The 21,856-nt window shown below is 35.6% G+C and overlaps 1 protein-coding gene across 13 annotated transcripts in view; it reads right to left on the bottom strand.

Moving 5' to 3' along the window:
- Lcorl (ligand dependent nuclear receptor corepressor like) overlaps positions 1 to 21,856 on the bottom strand; it is a 140,387-nt gene that overhangs the window by 33,268 nt on the left and 85,263 nt on the right. For 10 of the 13 annotated variants that reach the window (XM_034508394.2, XM_076938471.1, XM_034508392.2 and 7 more), the window contains 2 exons: positions 12,990 to 13,241; positions 871 to 964 (listed from right to left, as the gene is read on the bottom strand). In XM_034508394.2, the coding sequence (XP_034364285.1) occupies positions 871 to 964; positions 12,990 to 13,241 (346 nt within the window). Of the gene's footprint in view, positions 1 to 870; positions 965 to 12,989; positions 13,242 to 21,856 lie in introns of those variants that run through there. The other 3 variants (XM_034508395.2, XM_034508397.2, XM_034508396.2) reach the window with 2 other exon arrangements.

Raw genomic sequence — 21,856 nt, forward strand, 5'->3', positions numbered from 1 at the left:
TTAGTAGAAACGTGACGTTACCACTAAACAAGTAATAAAAGAGTCAACCCATTTAAAGGAAATTTGTAGCAGCAAGAATACTTCCAAACACAGACATCTCAGTTCCACAGACTCATTTGTCCTCTACATAAAAACTTAAAATCTGAAAAGATGTATATGAACAATTTCATTTTAGAATGTTACTGTATTTCAAATGCAACTTTGTAATCTTCTAAGTCTGTTACACCTGTGATTCCAGCTCTATTACAGGCTTAGTTGAAATAAATTCATCTCAGATTTAAATGGGACAAAAGATTTCTATGCAGTTAATGAGAAGATGCAAAAGTTACAAAAATCCAAAAATCCAACAGAACAGTGTTTCACTAGTAATTATGAAGTTAATTTAGTGACAGTTTTAAAGACATGAAAGGACTTTTTTTGTGGTGATACTAGATAAATGTTAAGTTGTTTACCACCACACTAAAGCAGAAACTGTAAAGCTATATGCTAGTTTTAGAATTAGTAACTACAGCAGTTTTAGGGATAGTTCATCATTTTTAAAAACTATTAAAATTATATATTTCCCTTAAAATTGCCTCAAGTATTTCAAGTTCTCTTACTTGTCCTGCTTCTTAGTTTGTATCCCATGATTAAATTGATAGTTCATTTTAGTAACATGAATTGAAGTTTGGTGATTGTTCTGATAACTTTTCTTTAACAGAAAGAAAAAAGAAAAGAGAAGGGACAAATGAAGAAGGTATGAGAGAGACAAACTTATGAGTGACAAAAATTCTGAGAAAGCTATGTCAGTCCTGCTCAGCACAGAATTAAGTGTTCTCTGCAGAGGTCATTTATATTAATATTGAATTATATTTCCTAGATAGTGCTTACCCAGCCACTGCATTTTCAGAAGAAGGATCACATATGGATGACTCTTCAGATTTTATGCTGGTTTTCTTTGTAGAGAGATCTAACACTCCATCCCCTATAATTATTGCAAGAGAAAACACTTTATATTTGCACACAACACTGTCCTTATATTTCCTGTCCTATTTTGCTGATGTATGAATGATATAATTCAACATTTATTCAATCTGATTTTAGGAAAGGATTGGGAAGGCACTGCATTAGGACAAAGCACAGGAGAGCTGGTACTGCCAGGTGGGATAGGAATAAACCCAAATATGTGATTTGTTTAAGATCTACTTTTGGTCACTTTCCCACCACTGTGTTAAATCAACTGATAGTTCATCCATGATTGGCTACTCTCAAGGCTGGCACTCGGGGAAATCCGAAACAGTCCAAGTTATAAAAGAAAGAATAAAATGTGTTATGCATAAGAACTAAATACCTACTTATCTACTATTTTAAACTTGAAATACACAGTTGTATCTGTGCCTATGTTACATCTAAGACTAGGTAAAGATACTACATACAACAAAACAGAACTAGGAAAGACAACTGCTATAAAACATACTTTTCAGTATTTTTTTTTTTATTAAAATGTAGTTACCACAGATAAAATATTGGATTTTCATAATTAAAAAACTTAAATGATTCAGAAATTGTTAACAGGTTAAGGCCAGCACAGAATGCACTATAACTTAAAATCCAACAATAAATAATACCAGGAATAAACATCTATTTGCTCAAAAGCTGAAAAGGTAAGCCTTTGGAAAGGAATCATGGAGGAAAAAAAAAGAATACCTGCTTAAAACTAAAAACCTAAGAAGGCTAAAGACCATTTATTTGCTTTCACAGTAATGAAACCAACCCATGTAAAACAATTGTCTGGGGAGATGTAAAGATGAATGAATGTAACACCATATTTATAACCTCTTTTGTAGAAATGAATAATCATGCAATACATGCTTATTATGTACAAATCAATGTGATAGAATGGCAGCACAAAAACAAAGAAGTATCCCCCACCCCTGCAAAAAGCCTATTCTTATGGTGCTTGGTATCAAATAAGACAATCCAACACACAGTGCTAACCATCAGAGATGAGGGGACTGCTCAGGAAGACACTGCAGAGCAGGCTGAGGGTTAATCTATTAAGCACATGTGCTCATGTATTTACATATCTTTATTATTAATTGTTTTTAAATGTAAGGACTTACTACTTAGAAAAGGCTAGGTTAGAACTTACTGACAAATCAGGCTGACCTCTAACTTGTGATCTCCTGTCTTAGCCTTCTGAGTGCTAAGATTACATGTGTGGACAAACACACCTAGCTTGTGGTAGTTCGAATATGCTTGGCCCATTTGAAGTGGCACTATTAGGAGGTGTATGTAGCCTTGTTGGAATAGGTGTGGCTTTGTGTATGTCACTGTGCAGGCTGGTTTCCAGGGCTCCTAGAACTCAAGCTCCACCCAATGCAGAAGAAAGCCTCCTTTTAACTACCTACAGAAGAGAGTTTCTTCCTGGCTGCCTTTGGATTAAGATGCAGAACTCTCACTTCCTTCTCCAGCACCATGTCTCCTCGGATGCTGCCATGCTTCCTGCCATGATGATAATGGTCTGAACCTCTGAAAGTGTAAGCTAGCCCCAATTAAATGTTTCCCCTTTTAAGAGTTATGCCTTGGTTATGGTATCTGTTCACAACAATAAAACCACAGCTAAGACATCTAACATAGGAGGCAGTTTTACATTACTGGTGTAGAACTGTTATCTAATAGGATCTTGAACAAGTTGAGAATTACCAACTAAGCAAATGTATTGGAGAAGACTCTAAATGAAATGGTTTGTACAGAAGGACAGCCTTATAAGATTAGTTGAGGTTTTAGAGGAACCACAGGGACTAGGATGGTCAGAAAAGAGTAAGCAGGCTAAAACTGAGGAAAGAGATGTAGGGAGAAGACATACAGGGCCACACGGCCATGGCTTCAATGCTGAGTATTATTGTGAAGAAGACAATCCTGGAGAATTCCAGCAGACTGACAGGACTTCATCTTTATAAAGCATCAGTGCTTGTAGAGTAGACCACAAGGCCTGTAGAAAAGGGAAATCGACCTGGAAAGCTCTATGCTGTTTTTCATTTCGAAGGTTCCACACCTCAGCCCTTTTCTCAGAGGAGTCCTAGTCTTCTCCCCTCATAATATTGATCCTTCTCAAATCTTATGAATCACTCAGTCACTTTGGGCATAATTTGGACTTGGTTGTTTGTCATCACTCTAGGCTTCCATTACAGCACTGTTATATGCATTCTTCACCATTTAGCAGGCCATTTTTTAGTTGCTATGGTTACACAGCTAGCACATCGATTTTATTCAGTAATACATCTCTCTGTCTAGAAGAGTTCCTGGCAAAGTGATCAGAAAATATCTGCTAAATAAGCAAACCTGAAAAACTGGAAAAACCTTAGTGTTGAGTTCCACGTTAGAACCCTTAGATCAGAAGAGTAAAGGAGAGAAAAGTTCCTGCTACATAAACATGATTATTCCAAGTACCTTGACAAGTCTACCCATTCAACCTAATTTTATGTGTAGTTTTCACTAAAATCTTATATTTCTCATGCATCTAACCACTTGCACTTAATGCTACAGGATACAGTTATTTCTCAAACTGTAAAAGAACATCCCTTCTGTCTAGGATATTCTTTACATCGTCTGCTCAACGATTGCAAAGCTATTCTCAAGGCACAGACCTCTGCAAGTACAGGCTCCTTTCCCCATGTCAGCACCATCTTGCAACACACCACTGTGCACTTACTGACTTAGGGTTTCTTCCTGTGAGTAAAAATTATGTTTTAAAACTAATTTTAGAGTTACACATATTATGCTTAGATGTATGTCCGCACACTACATGCCTGCCTGGTGCCCATGGAGGTCAGAAGAGAGCATCAGACGCCTGCTACACGAGTTACAAATGGTTGTGAGTCACCATGTGGGTACTGAGAATGGAACCTGGGTCTGTTGCAAGAGCAGCAAGTGTTTTAGCTGCTGAGCTATCTCTTCAGTCCCAAGAAATAATTCTTTAAGGGAACTAAATTAATATTCATTAAAATTAATGAATAAATAATATTTTTCTGTTTATACAGCTAGCACATCTATTTTATTCTGTAATACATCTTATTTCTGTTAATTATAAATTGAAGTTTTACTATTTTAAAAACTTTTAGAGCATTTTCTTCAAGATGTGACTACTGCCTGACCCCTTTTCAAGTTAGGTTTTAATATATACAATTTAAACAGCAGGGGAGGGAGTACATTTTCCCCTAGTTCTAATTGTTAGCCAAAGTTTAAGAACAAATCAATAAGTCTGTATAATTTTTAAATTCTGTTAGACTTTTAATGTGTTTAATTAAATTCATTAATTCTTCAAAGTAAAAAACTCTCCCTCCTCATCTATAGTGTAGTAAGTAGTGATGTTCTAGCTGGGGCAATAAAGCTTTCTTTTCCTTTTTCAAGCACCATCATAGAGGGAAAGTAAAATTATACCTATTTTCAAACTGGATGAGCTATTTATTTCTAAGTCTTACTCTATTCTTTAAGAGACCTGCTCATACCAGGTTATTAGGTCCTGACTTTTTTCTCTGTAGAAGTCAAATGTGATAATACTTTTTTAGTCCCTCTCCATAACTAAGATGACTGTATTGCATATATTAAAAGTCTGATGCTAAACAGATTTGACAAGGTAATGTATTATAGTCTAGCTAGTGAAAATGAAAATATTCTCCAATATATTTTTGTCAGTCTATGACCATTTACATAGTAAATACAAGCTCATAATAAGTATATGCATAGATATTCTAATATGCATTAAATTTTTAGATACATTTTAGAAATCCACAGAAAATATCACATTTTCTTAGAGTTACCATTTATATTAAAACAATTTGCTACTAATTCTTTTTCAAGCATAAAGTCTGTAGATTTAAGAACTGGAGAAAATTGTCACTCCTAGGACTGTCTGAACTGGAAAAGAGAAATGTAGTAAGAACAGTGGGTAAGGAGGACAGATTGGGAATATCAGAAACGAAGGCAGAGTATTTTCTGGATCCTAAGGATAATTTGTATGTTGTCAAACGGTTAGCTCCATCTACTGTTCCTGCTCTTTTATGAATGTACATCTGTGAAGTACTAATGACTCAGTAGATAAGCACTGTTATTCACTATGCTCTCATGAAGATATACTTGAATAAGTAACACTGTATTCTCTTTAATATATGATAGTTTACTTTCCATCCACCTGTTAGTAGGTATTCATGTCTAGTTTTCCATTCTAGGTGTGTATTGTCTCAGAGGCAATGCTGATATAAGCACCTTACTAAGTATGTCAGCTTATATTCAAGTTCTAAGGACCTTTTCTAACTTAAACCTACAAGTCAAAGTGGTAGACAGTGATCTATGTGTATTCTCAATGTTAATAGGTATTTCAAATATTCATAATTAAAAACTGTGCATTTACCATGCAATTTATGTGAATTTTTAAAGCACAGAAAATTACTTTCCACATAAATACATAAATTGGTGGCATCTCTAGAAATGTACTTGTTCTTCATGAGAAAACAAATTAGAAATACATGAGTCAATACTACATTAATTAATTTTAGGTGATTAGTACATGATTAATATACTGTTATTTTTTTCTGTATGTTTAAAAACTACCCAAAGAATAAATACAACACTTTTATTTACTAGTAGCGGACTGTCATTTAATATCAGAATTTATTTGCCTTGACCAAACCCTACTGAAAGTATTCAAAAGTAAAGGAAGGCCAACATAAGTTTTTAATAATGACATAATTAATTGTAAATATTATACCACCAAAGACAAATTCAAAAGTAGACTGATGTTTGAAATTTAAGCCATGACAATGCTGAACAATTTCTTCAGCATCAATGTTTTATCAGGTCTTCTGACAAAAATTAAAAATTGTTTCTAAACTGATGTCATCATTTTCTTCCAAATTATTGACAAGGAATACTATTGTAACTCAAAATTGTTTTCTACTCTTCTAAGGTCAGACTTCTTTTCTCATCTCTTTTCAGACTTTGTTGCTGTTGTTGTGCGGTGCTCTACTAGTCTTGCTAACTTCTACACGTGTCAGCATCACCCCCTACCTAGCTGTCTTTCACAACTTTACAGCATATTATTGATGTCAGTTCTATACTATGCCACTTTCATTTAACTTGTCTAGTTTGAAAACATAAATTCAGTAGTATTTGAGCGGTGCACAGGGTTAGAATCTATCTAAGATTTATCGTTAATAAAGTAAAACTACTTAATAGATTTTCTACAGTATTCATTTCTTAAAATAATGCCATCAAGTAGTATTAATCAATGATTATTATCTTCATTAATTAACCCAACATAGTAGAGTACCATACAGAATTACTCAATTCTGGTAACAAGCAGCACATATAACCAGCACACAGCATTCTCTATGTGTAGATCCTTACTGACTAATGAGTAATGCTGAGTTCAGTGACGTTTGGTCACTCAGTCAGTAATGCTCATCTGGGAAAGAGTGTTAGCAGTTTCTCTCAAAGATCTAAAAGTGACTTTTAGCCAATTCCCTTTTTAAAAGGGAAACAATCAAGACTTTCTTCAGAAATGTCAAGATAATCATTAATGCTTAGTTGAATTTGAATATTAAGTGAAAAAACATTTGTTAGCCCCTCAGACTATCACTGGCTTCTAGTCGCTATACAATGCAAACCATGAGGGTCAGTTGATACTTGACTGTGAACACGAGTTCAAAAGTCTTTGAAACCACATTATCTATCATGAATATTAAATATACCAAAACAAATTGTGGCTCATTACATGAAGGACAATGACTACAAATGAAAAGGAATATTTTCTGGACAAAGAAAATTATTTTATAAATAAATTCCACAAAAATGTTAAAATTACCACTAATAATAAATCTGCTGTCATAATCACTGCTTAAACAAAGTAATGTCAGTATCATTAAAATGCCTTAGGCTTTCTCATCATTCCTCTCTAGTCATGCTTTAGCTCTTCAAATAGGACACTTCCTCTCCTCCTTACCCAATATACTGCTTAGTAAGTCATGGGCTCTGCACTTTTCTTACAATACTCTTAGGGGAAGCATCATGATTTCAGCTGTTAATCATGGGTATTTAGCTGACTGCCAGAAAATATTTGTAGTTTCATAAAATGAAACATATGAAAAGCTATAATTCTCTTCTCTGATGAAAATTATGCAAAGTGCTTTTGCTGCATTTGACTGCATGGCTAAGGGACTTGAAAGCAGCATGATTGGAAAACTAGTGAGAAGGACATTAGAGGAACATAGATAGACCTCTTTAAATGGTCAAAGAACATGAGGATATTTCTATTCCAAGCAAATGCTCATCAAAAGGTTACGCTTTAACAGAGTAACTTAATAACCAAGTAGGCAGGATGACACATTCTGTGCAATCAGCCTTTCTCTAGCAATCCCTGTTTGTTACTGCCCAAAGTGCCCATGAACATAGTGGCCATGGTGGAGAGATGGAGGCTATGCAAAGCCTCAACATGGACTTCCACTCAACAAGGCTGGCCTGACTATAGCTGCTGCTCAGTGCCAAATCATCCCACAGAAGAGACCAACACTTGTGGGGAGCCAACAGAAGGCGGCTATCATCCTTGCAGCCATCTTGAGCCATATACCCTGAAGAGACTTGATTACATCAGCCTGCAACAGCTGAGCACACTCTGATAACATCTTGCTTTAGATACCCAGGATTTTCCCTTGGGTGTGTGAGACTTAAAGGTGTGTGACTTAAGGGCATGACTTAGAGATCAGATTTAGAGACAATACCTAAGGGCATGTCTTAAAGGTGTGACTTAGAGGCGTGGCTTAGAAGTGGGACATATAAAAGGCGAGGGGCAGACAGAAGAAAACAGCAGATTATTAGGCACTTGGGAGTACAACTTGGAACTAGGAATTAGGTTAGAGAGTACAACTTAGAGTACAATTTGGAGTAGGGATTAGGCATTGAGGAAGAAGACACTTGGACTTGAGAACTCAGAAGAATTATTAGACATTAGGCACTTAGCACTTGGAAGAAATAACTTGGAACTTGGAGGCACTAGGGACTAGGAACTCAAGACTTGGGACTTGGACTAGAAAGAGAGACTGAAGAATAAACGGGATTGAATCACACTCTGTCTGGTCTCCATTCTTCACGTCCATCCTCACTCTCTCTTCCCCACCCGCAGACCGGAGCTACTTGTAGCAGTGCGGGCTAACAAGTTAGTCCCCAAGGCTTTTGGCAGTGTAGGTCCCAGAACGGTCCAAGACATTTTGGCCCCCAAACGTGGGGTAGTACAGTTCTCAACATTTTTGGCATCCACCGTGGGGCAGTTCGGGCCGCAACAAACACTGAGTCCCAAATATGGTGGCATTCTTTGGCATGGCCAGCCAGTGACTGGGAGGTAGGTAAACTACATCAGTCTACTTCCTTCATGGTGAAGGTAATGCTTGTCCTTCCTGGAATAGATATTTATTCTGGTTATGGATTTTCATTTCCTGACTATATTGCTTCTCTGTCCAAACTACTATCCATTAGTATAGTATTCTACACAGCATCACTTTTGACAATGGAACTAATTTCCCAGCCAGAAAAGTATGACTTTTCTTAACATTGTGGACTCCACTGGCCATAACATGTTCTTTATAATCTTGAAATACTGGTTTAATAGAATGGTAGAATAGCCTTTTAAACACTGTTTATTGATTGCATTAAATAGGTGGCAATATCCTGGAGCTCTGGAGAATCATCTAGAAGGCAGTATAGGCTTTGAGTCAGTGTTTAATATAAGGTATTGTTTCTCCTATAGCTAGGATTAATGGGTACAGGATGTTCCACTCATCACCCCCAGTGGAAAATCTTGCTTCCTTTTCCTAGACTTTCCTGGTGTAGAAGTTTTGGCTTCAGAGGAGGGAATACTTCTACTAGGAAACACTACAAACATTTCGCCAAACTGGACACTAAGCCTCCCTACTGGCTATTTGGGGCTTTTGATGTCCTTTACATCAACAGACTGATGAGAAAGGAACAGCAACTAGAGAGATGACCTAGTGCGTAAGAGCACTTGCTGTTCTTCTAGAAAACCTGGGTTTGGTTCCCATCCCCCAAATGGTGGCTGAAAACAATCAGTAACTCAAGTTCCAGGGACTTCGACACTCACTTCTGGCTTCTGCAAAAGTACACATATAGTGCATAGACATTCATACAGGCAAAACACCCATGTGCATAAAGAAATCTTTAAAAAGGAGAAGGAAGGAAAATGAAAAAGGAAGGAAGGAGGGAAAAAGAAAAGGTGTTAGAAGGTGTGATTGATCTAGACTACAGGGGGAAAAACTGGACTGCTTCTCCACAATGGAGGTAGAGAAGATTACTCTGGAGTGTAGGAAGTCCTATAGGGTATCTCTTGATGCTACCATGTCCTATGATTAAAGTCAGTGGGAAACAATCTAGGCAGGATGACAAAGGGCACAGATGAGGCCCTCAAAAATGAAGGTATGAGTTGCCCCCCCACCTCCCCCAGTAAAAGAAGGAAGAGCTGCTAATGTGCTTGTTTAGGTTAGAGAAAATACAGAATGTATAGTAGAGGAAGATAAATACCAGCTAAGGCCACATGACATGTTGCAGAAACAGCTGATATGAATTCTTGTCTTTGTTAAGAACACGTTTATGCACAAATACACATATATTAAGCCAATATCTGTTTTCTTTCCTCTTTTATCATGGAATGTACCATTGATTAAAGTATAATTAGTGGTTTCTGTAAACCTGTATTATAATTTTTAGGTTGTGCGAAGCTAAAAGACTAAGTACTCTTTAAAGGGTGTTGTCTACTCTAAAATATATAATACACTTGTGGTAGTACATGGGATAGTTATATCATGTTAGGCAGAATTTGTATTTGGAAACTATGTGCAATGCAAGGAAAAGCAAACTGACAAGAGTAGACTTGTGACAGCTAATTTTGGGTGTTAACTTGATATAAACTAGTGTTACCTCAGAAAGAGGAAACTGTTTGTTTAACCGAGAAATTTCCTCCATCCAATTGGCCTAGGGGATTTTTGTGGAGAATTTTCTTGATTAATGATTGATGTTGGAGGCCTCAGACTTCTGTGGGCAGTACCATTCTGGACAGATGGTCCTGGGTTGTGTAAGAAGGAAACTGAGCATGCCACAGAAAACAAGCAACCATGGTTCCTTCCTATGCTCTTGCTTGACTCCCTGTCCTGATTTCTCTCAATCAATGATCAGAATGTTTAAGTCGAATATGCCCTTTCTGACTCAAGTTGCTTTTGGTCATTATGTTTACCAGAGCAACAGAAAGTAACAAGGACAGTGCTGTAATTTAACATATTGGAGTTTACACAACAGCCTTACTGTTTTATTAATATTAGTTTTCTAGTTACAGGACAAAATGATTGATGGTTCATTAGCTTGCAAAGTTCACAAAGGCTACAAGTGATGAAAACTGCATTCTCTTATCTAAGAAGTCATAGTCTAGAAACTTCATTAGTCAAAATTCTATTCGGTCCAGTGTTCTAAACAGCAAATGTGCTTTTCATATTTATCCCTTAATATTTTTATGAGTGGAATAAGGTAGATACCTATTGTCAATCTCCTTCCAGGTGTGTAACCAGTTGCCTTGTAATATTTACAGAATAGGAAATCTTCCTCAGTGATTTCTACTGACACCTGCCTTTGCTAGGATTTCAGTAATGCCTAGGAAATTTCTGTGCTTTTACTGATTTATATTCTGACCAACAGGACCCAGTTTTAATTACTGTACTTTAAGTCCTTCATGGGTCTTAAAGCAAGCTTCTCATTACCTTGATTTTATTATTCTTGTCTCTTTAAGACTTGCTTGTCAGTTTTACAACCAGGAAATCATTGTAGTAAAACCAATAAACTAGTAAAATTGACTAGACATTAAATATGCAAAATCATTCCTAATCAGCTGAGATATAAGTACTTGCTTTGAAATATTATTTTATGCCTGTTAAAAAAGTTTTATGATGTTCTCTGTAAGGTCTTACATAGTCTATTATTTTCATTTTTTGGTATTTACTTATTATGATTTTACTTTTTCTTTCAAGATTGGGCTCTTGTAGTCCAGGCTGGCCTTGAACTTCCAATCTTCCTCCTTTCCCTTCTAAGTGTTGGACTTGTATAATATCTTACTGTATTCAATTTGATGAAATTTATTTAGGATTTTGAACTTCTACCTGTAAGTTTCAATTTTCCTTTCTTTTGCCATCCTTTCCTATTTGCAACCATAAGTCTGTCAGACACCTAGGTTCATGTTCTATCCTACAGAACGCTACACTGCTTCTGTAAAAAATGATGAGATACATAGTATAGATAGCAAATAAAAATGTAAAAACCCCATGTTTTACAATGTCCAAAAGTCAAAAGTAAGATATATATTTTCTTATGTCTTATATTGCAATTATATTTTACCTTTCTTAATAATTTAATATTTCTAATAATTTAGTATTTCTCATAAAATGACCAATACAGTCTAAAATCAGGTTTCAAATAAGGTGCATTACTTCCATCTTTTAATATTGATGAACCAGTTTCTAGAAACTGTTTCTTTTAAACAAACTGCTGTGCTCATTCCTAGAGTCATAGCACAAATACATTCTAGAATCATTTGAATGACACTTTAAAAAAAAATCTTCCCAGTTTCTGAGTCAACTTTTGTGAATATCACTGGATCATTACCAATCTCTTATCTCTGATCAAGCATGGGACATCTTTTTTTTTTCTTTCCAAAAAGTGATATGATCTCTAAACTATTCGAATGAAAACTACTATGTTTCATCTCCAGACAAGCCACTTATTTGGCATCTTCCCACATTCTTAAAAGGCTTTTTTTTTTGGGGGGGGGGTCTTCTGTGAAGGCATAGATATCTTATAAATAAACTCTATAAATACAACATGATAAGGTATCTCTGTATGTTTTAAATGATAGGAGTGTAGTGTACTTATCCCATGTACAATTTAACCCTTTTCAGTTATATGTTAGAAAAAATAAAACAAAACTGGGAAGGGGGGGGGTGGGCGGCAGTAGAGAGATGGCCTAGCAGCTTAAGAGCAATTGATGCTTTAAAAATGACCTGGGTTTGAATCTCAGCACCCACATGGTGGCTCATAACCATCTGTAACTCTAGTTGCAGAGGGTCCTACACCCTCTTCTGACTTCTGAAGACAAATGGCTTGCATGTATTAGACTGATATACATGTAGGAAAAACATTCATATACATAAAACTAATATAAAAACTAAAGAAAAAAAATTCAAATGGTAAATCATCTGTTTCTTTCTCATTTCAGTTCAGAAACTGAAAAGCAAATACTAAACTAATGTTTTTGGCTATCTACTAGAAAAACAGTTCTTTCTCATACTATCTCTCTCTCTCTCTCTCTCTCTCTCTTTTTTTTTTTCAGAGCTGAGGACTGAACCCAGGTCTTGTGCTTACTAGGCAAGCGCTCTACCACTGAGCTAAATCTCCAACCCTTCATAGTATCTCTTTATACACATACTTTATGTTTTAAGTTGCTCAGTGAGAGTCTTACTGTGTACTCTATTTTGAAAAAAGCAAGAAAGACATTCAAATTTTCTTTTATAAACTATTAAAAATGTACTACAGGGGGCTGGAGAGATGGCTCAGTGGTTGAGAGCATGCACTGTTTTTTTCAGAGCACCTGGAGTTGCACCCCAGCACTCAACACCCAGCAGGCTCACAACTTCCTGTAACACCAGCTTCAGGTTTGGACTCCCTCTTCTGGCCTCCCTGAGGATCTGCACACAAGTGCATTGCTATCATATATACATAAGTAAAAATAAAAGGTAAATCATTAGAAGCTGTGTCACAAAGTTGTGTATTTTTATCTCTCTGGTCTATGCCATATAAATGAAACAAGGAAAGAAAGGTAACTTTCCCTATGAACATGAAACATATCCGTGTTTACATATTTTAGAACATGAACATATGTATCATATGCTGAATAAACAACTTACCTTGCTGAGCGGTTTGCTCTTGTGTTCGAGTCACAGTGAGGTCTAAGGGGCCTTCTTGCTCATCCTGAAGGCAGTTCTCTGCTTGGTTCATTTGGATACTTTTACATACGAGACTTGTTCCAATTGAACCATTTCTATTTTCTTGAATTTTACCGCTTTTTGAGATGTACTCAATTGCAAACTGACGTATCATCTTTTTCATTAATTCCTGAGCAACTAAGGGAATGTTAGGATCACAGTTCTGAGGAAGATCTGGGGAAGAAATAAATGTATCATTAAAAGACAAATATGAACAACCTAGGGGTTTTACAGAGAAATGACATTATTAGTATCTAGTGGCAGTCTATAGTGGCTAGTAGTCTCTGTGACTCAGCAACTATTCTTCCCAAATGTAACTTCTTAAAAAAATTCGTTTTTTACTTCTATCCCAAACAAAAGTACAGATTAAAGAATAAGGTACAGGAGCAGGACTTACCTCCACAATTAAATGTTCATTCAAACATTCTATTAGATATTAAAATTACATTAAGTATTTTAATACAAACCTTGTATGTGAGTCAAAGGTATACAATATATAATATACAACAATGACAAGAAGACATCTGAGCTTTAGAACTCTCTACCAATGATTATTTTTTACATTTATTCTATCAAATGTTTCGTGTATTACACTCAATTGTCATCAAAGATTTATTTTCTTTTACACAGAAAAATGGTCACTGTATAGAGCAACAAGCAAGCACAGTGACCTAGATAGTGGCCATCAAGACTCAAGATTTGCTAATATTCTGACACATTGCTTCCTTAAATTTATAGAGTTACTAAAGAAAAGAGCTGTCTAGAACTATGGTATTTCATTTATTAAAGAAGAATTGCAGCAAGTGTCGTCCAGCAGTGTCCTATAAAAGGGCAGTATTATTAACTATTGAAGATCTTGATCATACAAAGCATGTTGATCAGCTACACCCAATAGTAAAGCTCTCACACAGGCCTGTGCCTGCATTCTCATCTTCCTTCCCTCCCTCCCTCCCTCCCTCCCTCCCTCCCTCCCTCCCTCCCTCCCTCCCTCCCTCCCTCCCTCCCTCCCTCCCTCCCTGTGTCTGGCAGAAACCTGTAAGATGGGGAGGGGGATCAATTAAAGGACTTTACCATATCAAGTTTAGGTTAATCACAAGGTCATCTATAAACCATCTGAGTACCAGCAAGATACTTTGTTTGGCCTAGTGGTAACTTTTCACACACAGTTCTGGTCTCTCTGGTCTTCAGAGGTAGAAAGAATGAAAAGCCATGAAGGATAGATAATCACACTTCCGAAGGCTTCCCCCTTTGAAACAGATCTACTTCTGGAGACACTTACACAAACCAGTACTATAGGAACAAACCTGTACTGGCCCAGAGCTGTATGAGAATAGAGGGTCAATGCTCCTTAGTTTGACAGTTCAGTATTAGTTAGAATACCTGTTAAAAAGACAAAGGAAAGTCATCCCAGCATGATAAGTCATTTATCATGATAGGTTCATGACTCTATAACACAAGAGGATTTGAAAATATAAAATTCACAGGGAGGAAAGAAAAATCCTATTTCTGTCATGTCCATTACAACTTTTTGTAACACAATTCAACTTAGGCCAACAAATTATCCAACCATGAAACATTCTCTCAGATCTGGTGGAGATACTGCATAACACATACTATTATTTCAAAGTAAGTACTTTTTAATTATGAAAAACATTTGAGAGAAAGCACCATGGGATACAGGAGCAGACTAAAGTCTTCGCTTTCATTCTCTGCTATGAACCAGAAGACTGAGCTATAGGTAGGAATCTTAGCAACCTTTGTGAATTTAAGCTAGCCACATACCATCTGTTTTCTGTCTCCATATTTATTAAAGTAGCAATAATAGACAGTGGAAAGTCATAACAGGGCTTTATCATAAAATGGTACAGAAATTATGATTGTAGCTAAAATATAAACTGTCTTGGATATATAAAGAGCTCAGTTAAGTGCGATCTGTTATCAGAGGTGAGAACTTGTAAGAATAAGACAAAGAAATAGACACAGATTTAATGGTCATATTACAAATCAGAGTCAGAATGACAAGTAAGTTTTCATACCTAATGTGATAATATACAACTCCAGTGAGGTGTTTTGTTGTTAAAAATATGATACTATTATCGTATGCTTCCCAATAAAGCAAAAATAAATACTTTCTTTATTGGACACAGAAGTTACAAACACATTTGTTAATTATTACCTTCATAAATGGATGGCTTCTATAAAAACTCCTCACTTTTAAACACTAAATCTTGTTTTACATTATCTGTTTACATAAGATGGTAGTTTCAAACTTATATTTTGTCTCTTTTATGTCTTTATGGTATACTATGGAATATGTACACGTGAGGTGGGATACGACAAAGAGATGTTTCTTAGTTGTTGATTACCTAATATGCTTCTCAAGTTGCTTATGCAAATCTGTTGTTACTCAAAACAACAATAACAAAACAAGAAAAAAAAAACAAAAAAAGCATCAAGTATAAGGGAGTTTAAGCTCTGCTTATAGGTAAGTGGCATCTGAGACAATGTATCCAGTAATATATAAACACCATGCTGTTTTATATAAGGCTTAAGCAGCTGTGGCAGGGTGGTCTATGTAACTAAGGAAAACCTGCCATTTGGCTAGACATGGAGAATGCTGCCACCTACAAAAAAAGGGTTTACTGCCCCTACTCAAGATGGACTTACTAAGTTTTTGCCTCATCTCTTCATTTTTCAAAGTTAGCCAAACAAATACAACATATTTTGTGTGCTTTCAGACTCCTGTAAAGATTCCTGCACCATTGGACACAGTGTTGTGCAGTCCACTCCAATGTTAAAATATAAGCAGCCTTGGTGATAGCACACTGTGGAAGTATGTTATTAGACATTGGTTTATACTGACAGGTCTCAACTTCACAAACTGTTCATATTGGCACAGTTCATGCACAATCTTACTCAGCCACCTGCCTCGTCCTGACCTCACTCTGTCTTCTCTAGCCTCTTTCATTTTATTTCTCTCCAGAGTGAGCAGTTCCATGGAAGTTTCACAAGAATGAGCAAAGCATCCTCACAAGTCAATCGTGCACTGCCCGGAAGTATATATACCAAACTAAAAAAATCTCAGAAGGCTGAAATCTCAGCTGACTCTCAAATTGTGAAGAACTGTGAACCAATCCATCCAGCTGAGATAGATGGATTCTCTGGATTAAATCTGTGATCCAGAGAAAATGTGAAATTCACATTAATAATATATCTATATAATTTTAATTAGCTAAATTTTTGAGGAAATTTGTTATAACATAAATACTGTAGGGTTTTTTGGTTATATATTAGTGGGATGCTATTATAATAAAAGATTAAAGTAGTGACTTTAGAACCAGGCTGTGAGCTATGAAGGTAATGCCAATGAAAGGCTAAGATAACCTCAAGTTCTAGTTTACAAAGACTTATACATTTAACACAGAGTAAAGTATGCGGGAAAACCAGGAAATGATAGAAACTGAAGAACTAAATATATAATTATTATATAATACCAAACCTATTTTGTCTATAGTAACTTTCAAAGTAAAAAATGTGCCTAATGTTAGAAGATCTACTGGGGAAATTTCTAAGCAAAACACAGAAATCCTTTTGTTTGTTCTTGCTAATTAAATTAAAATTTAAAAAGGAGATAAAGAAATGTTTAAAATAAAAGCTACCAAACCATGGTTATTTAAAAAATTCTCACAGACGTAGAAAGAGCAAATGATCAAATTAAGGAGTGCTTATTAAGGGAGGAGATGCAGCTAACCTGCTTGGAAGTTTAAAGCTCTACACACATATAAAAAGGAAGAAAATCCCAATCAATAACTTCATGTCTCACATTAAAAGTAAATAAACTAAAAACTAAATCAAAGCAAGCAGAATGTAAATAAACAGCTAGAGGAGAAATCAATGAAATACAGAATGGGAAAATAGAGATCAATGAAACTAAAAGGTACAAACAAACAATAAAGCTCCAAAACAACAACAGTAAAACATTAAGTAGACTGATAACAAAAACAAACAAATGAACAAACAAAACCAGATAAACTCAAAATTGGTGAAACTGGGATGACAAGAAACACCACCAATTTTAAAAGAAAATACAGAAATATAAGGAAATACTATAAAAATGGTACTTCAATAAGATAACCTAGGCAGAACAATATAATTCCTAGAAGAACACAAGCTGGCTAACTAACCCAAGAAACAACAGAAAATCTTGAGTGACTTAAAAACAAGTGAAGATTAAAATCAATAAACAAACACACTCAACATAGAAAAAAATCCAGGAATAGATAGACGGTTTCAATGGTTACTTTGCCATCAGACATTTAAATAAAAATTAATTCCAACTGTTTGAAACTCTCTAAGTCAAAAGCAGCTGTACTTCTAACTCATCCTGTAAGCCTATTAATCTGATGTCAAGACAGGTCAAAAACATGCATAGAACACTATCAAAAGAAAATTATCCATTTTACATGCACACACGCATGTCCGCACACACACATGCACACACAGGGGATATATAAAAAAAAATGGTACCAAATAAGAGTTCAGCAATACATAAAAAGGACTCTGAAAAACAAAGTAAAGGAGCTTAATATCCCATGAATTGGACTTTGGGTCAAGAAATGAGAATCACTTAGGTATTGTAAAACTAAACAGAATGCAGCACACAAAAGCACCATCTCCAAAAATGCAAAAAATCACCTAACAAGCCTTGATATTAAAAACCAAAAAAGCATTGACTAAGAACAAAAGACAACTACTTCAATTCACACAACATAGGTAACATCATGTTTGCTTTTTGATCTGAGGAAGGAATAGCTTCAGTTCTTTCTGAGACAGTCTCACTATATAGCTCTGTTAGATGTGAATTTGTAATCTTCCAGCAAGTTTTCTGTTTTGCCAAACTCTTAGGTATAAAAATAAAGAAGTGGGCTATAGGGTACAGTATCTTTTTAATACTGATCTATTGGACTTAATTAAAATATTAAACTCTTTATAACAAGCTTGTTCATTCATCATATTCTGGATGTTAATTTTAGCCACTATTATTTTGAGTCACTATTATTTTTGAGATTCAGAACTGTCATGGATTCTTTGATGAAGAATACTTTCCTTTATATTTGAAATTCATTATGTCTAGTGTTAATATATTATATATGGTCAGTCTCAGTACTTATTTACATTTTAAAGATTTATTTATATATAATTGTGTATATGCATGCCTGTTTGTCTGTGTGTAGTTTAGTGCACTGGTACCCATGCAGGTCAGAAGAGGATGTCATATTTCCTACAGCTGGATTTACAGGGGGTTATGATCCAACTTATATGAACGCTGGAAATCAAACTCAGGTCTTCTGCAACAGCAACAAACATGCTAACCACTGAGCATTCTCTCGACCCCCACCCCCAGCAGTCTTTATTTTTATATAGCTTTTTATCTATGCAGAACCCTATGTGAAGAACATTTAAATAATCAATTGTATGATACTTGATAATCCATTTTAACAAATTAGATAACTGATATTTCCATTTACACTTTCCTCACTGTCCTCTTTTCTTCCAAAATATTCTCTCTTCTTACTATTTTTCTTCTATTGGTTTAGATAGATGTAACATCACTGGAGGTTTGTACAAGCATACCTTTCTTATAAATGTTTACATTTAATATATTTGTTCTATTAAATACATGAGCAATTCTTTAATTCTAGCCATGCCACTCTAGTTTACACGGTGGTGTCTGTCAATCAGTTCCCTCCCTAATATTTCCCACCTAACTATCATTAAACACAGTAGCTATTTTGTTCAACACTGCCATCTTATAGCTGAATTATTCATGGCTTCAGATTTCAGATTTTCAGAAACTCTTGCTATATGCAACATACTGTTTAAAAGTTTACATTTTAAATTCCACTGTAGTGATTTTTAAATCTCCTTGGTTACTTGTATCTCTGGCTGGCCTGAACCTCACTGTGTGCCTCCATGCCTAGCTATATTTATATAATTTTTTATGTATATGAATGTTTGGTTTATATGAATGTATGTGCATGCCTGGTGTCCAGGTGATTAGAAGAAGGCATCATATACCCTGGAACTGGAGTTATGGATGCTTGTAAACCACCACCATGTTGGTGCTGGAAAGTGAGCCCCAGTCCTCTGAGAGAGCTCTTAACTGCTGAACCATTTCTATTGTCGCACATTGTGCTAGCTTTTAACCATGTTTTTTTGTTCTTAACTTTTTATTGTTTTAAAGAAAACCTCATTCTTTTTTTTGTTTTTATTTCTTTTATATACACAAGTTATGTGCATGCTTGATGCTCATGGAGGTCAGACAATGTGCCAGGTACCCCAGAACTAGAGTTATAGAGTGTTTTGTGCCATATGAGTGAGCTGGAAATCTAACCTAGCTCCTCTGCAAGACAAGTGCTGAGCCATCACTCCGGGTCCAAACCTTCTCATTTTTGTATTTCAGCCTTTGATGGTCTGGTCTAGCTCTTTATTATTTTATTCTAATACTTTTGCAATGAATCTTACTTCTGTATCTTATGATCTAGTTAATGAATCTTGCTTTTGTATGTTATGATCTATTTATTGGGGGGAAAGTAAACATTCCAGAGAACTTTGTATTTGGGAATGTTCTGAGATTCATTTTGGATGTGTTCTTTGTTTTATCAGGTTCCTGGAGTTGACTGACCCATAATTATAAAATAAACTTCAAATTTCTGTGTGAATTTGGAATCTTAGTTGTCAAGGCACTTCCTGAACAAGCATAATGATCTGAGTTCAGGTGCCCAAAATGAACAGAAACCCTGGACACAGTAACATAGCATCTGTAATCAGTAGGGTCTGTAGGGAGATGGGACACAGAAACAAGACGCTCCAAAAGCTTGTGGGCAAGCTAACCTAGTTTTTGCAGTAGGGAAGAAAACCTAATCAAACAAGATGAAAAGATAAGGACACCCAGAAGGCTCATGTGTTCTTCCTGATAAATTCCCAGAAAAAATTTCCTCCTCTGGATACAGATTTCTTTCTCATCTAATTTGCAGTTTTATATTGCTTTTGCCCCGTCATTTTTTAGTAGAGACTCTTACAGTCCTAATCTTCTTTATTTCTAGAACAAAAGACTTCCTTGATTATAAATTCCCATTTAATTAAAGAATATTTTAAATTCATCATTCAAAATTCTTAAGCATTTTTTCAAACATGATTCATTTAAAATCAAATTTTCCATATTTACTATATTGTAAATACATAACTCATTCAGATGTGATAAACCCCAAAGTAAAACTCTTGAGCCATTCATTAACCTTGAAGGAAGCATCTTTGTATTCCCCTTCTTTACGTCTCCATGTTCTGGAGAGCATATGGAAACAATGAAAGCAAAAATTGAATTAAGGGGGAAAACGTTATATGATTTTAGAACTTTTCTTGCTTAAAAGTCATCAAGAGTTTATATTGCTTAAGACTAGAATAAAGAATGTAGTTTCTCATTAGATGGAGCTTGGGATGTTCTGTAGAAGAGTTGGGAGAAGGACTGAGGGCCCCAGAGAGAATTCAACAGGAAGACCATTACAATCAACTAACCTAGACCCTTGGAGGCACCCAGAGACTGAACCACCAACCAGAGCATGCATGGGCTACACCCTGAAAATTATGTAGCATATGTGCAGCTTCATCTTCATGTGGGTCCTCTAACAACTAGAGCAGGGGCTGTCCCTGCCTCTGTTCCCCTAACTGGGCTGCCCTGTCTGGTCTCAGGGGGAGAGGATGTACCTAGTGCTGCAGCAACTTGATGTGCCAGGGGGAGATGACATAGGTTTCTGCCCTGCTTGAGTTCTTGCTCTGACTTTTCTCGGTGTTGGACTGTCACTTGGAAGTCTAAAATGAAATAAACTCTTTTGTCCCCATGTTACTTTTGGCTATGATGTTAATCAATTATTGATTTGTCAATTATACACAATATAATTTGATGTTTATACTAAAAATTTAAAGAATGTGCTGAAAATATATGAGAACACTGAACTTTCTGCTCCATCTAGAAACTTAGCGAGACCCCCCCATCTGAAAATATAAAATAAGGTCTATTATAAAAAATTAATTTTAAAAAGATTAAATGAAAATTCTATACTTTCCCTCCCCATGATGTTCCTTAAAAAGTCATTCAGTAGATGGCACCAGAGATCCTTTAGAACGGTGGTTCTCAACCTTTCTAATGCTGAAACCCTTTAGGAGTTGCTGATGTTGTAGTGACACCCCAACCATGAAATTATTTTTGTTCCTATTTTATAACTTTAATCTTATTACTCTGTTATGAATTGTGATGTAATACCTGATATGCAGGATATATGTTCATTGTTGTTACAAATTGAACATAATTAAAGCACAACGATTAATCACAAAACAATATGTAATTATATATTGTGTAATATTTATTTCTAATTACAAATAAATTAAAATTTGTTTTGAAGCATGGCTAAACTACATTGCTACATTTTGTGACAGTATGTGTAAAAAGTCAATGGCAGTGCAAAGGTTGAGATGGCTTCTTTCTGACCAGATCAGAAGTTCTTGGGGTAGTCTTTGCAAGAGGACAATGACGATTATTTTCCACGTGTCTACTTATATATTTAGACTTGATAACAAAAGCTGGAGAACTGTTTCACAAAGATACAGTGTTGGAAATGGAAGGAGGCAGTGCAACACAGTCTCAGACAGAATAGGACGTGACTGGAAAGATTTGCTTCAGAAGTTTATAACTAGCACTGTGGACAAATCAGTTCTTGCCACATTGCTGTTAC

Source organism: Arvicanthis niloticus, chromosome 7 (assembly GCF_011762505.2).
Source record: "Arvicanthis niloticus isolate mArvNil1 chromosome 7, mArvNil1.pat.X, whole genome shotgun sequence".
Taxonomy (NCBI): domain Eukaryota; kingdom Metazoa; phylum Chordata; class Mammalia; order Rodentia; family Muridae; genus Arvicanthis; species Arvicanthis niloticus.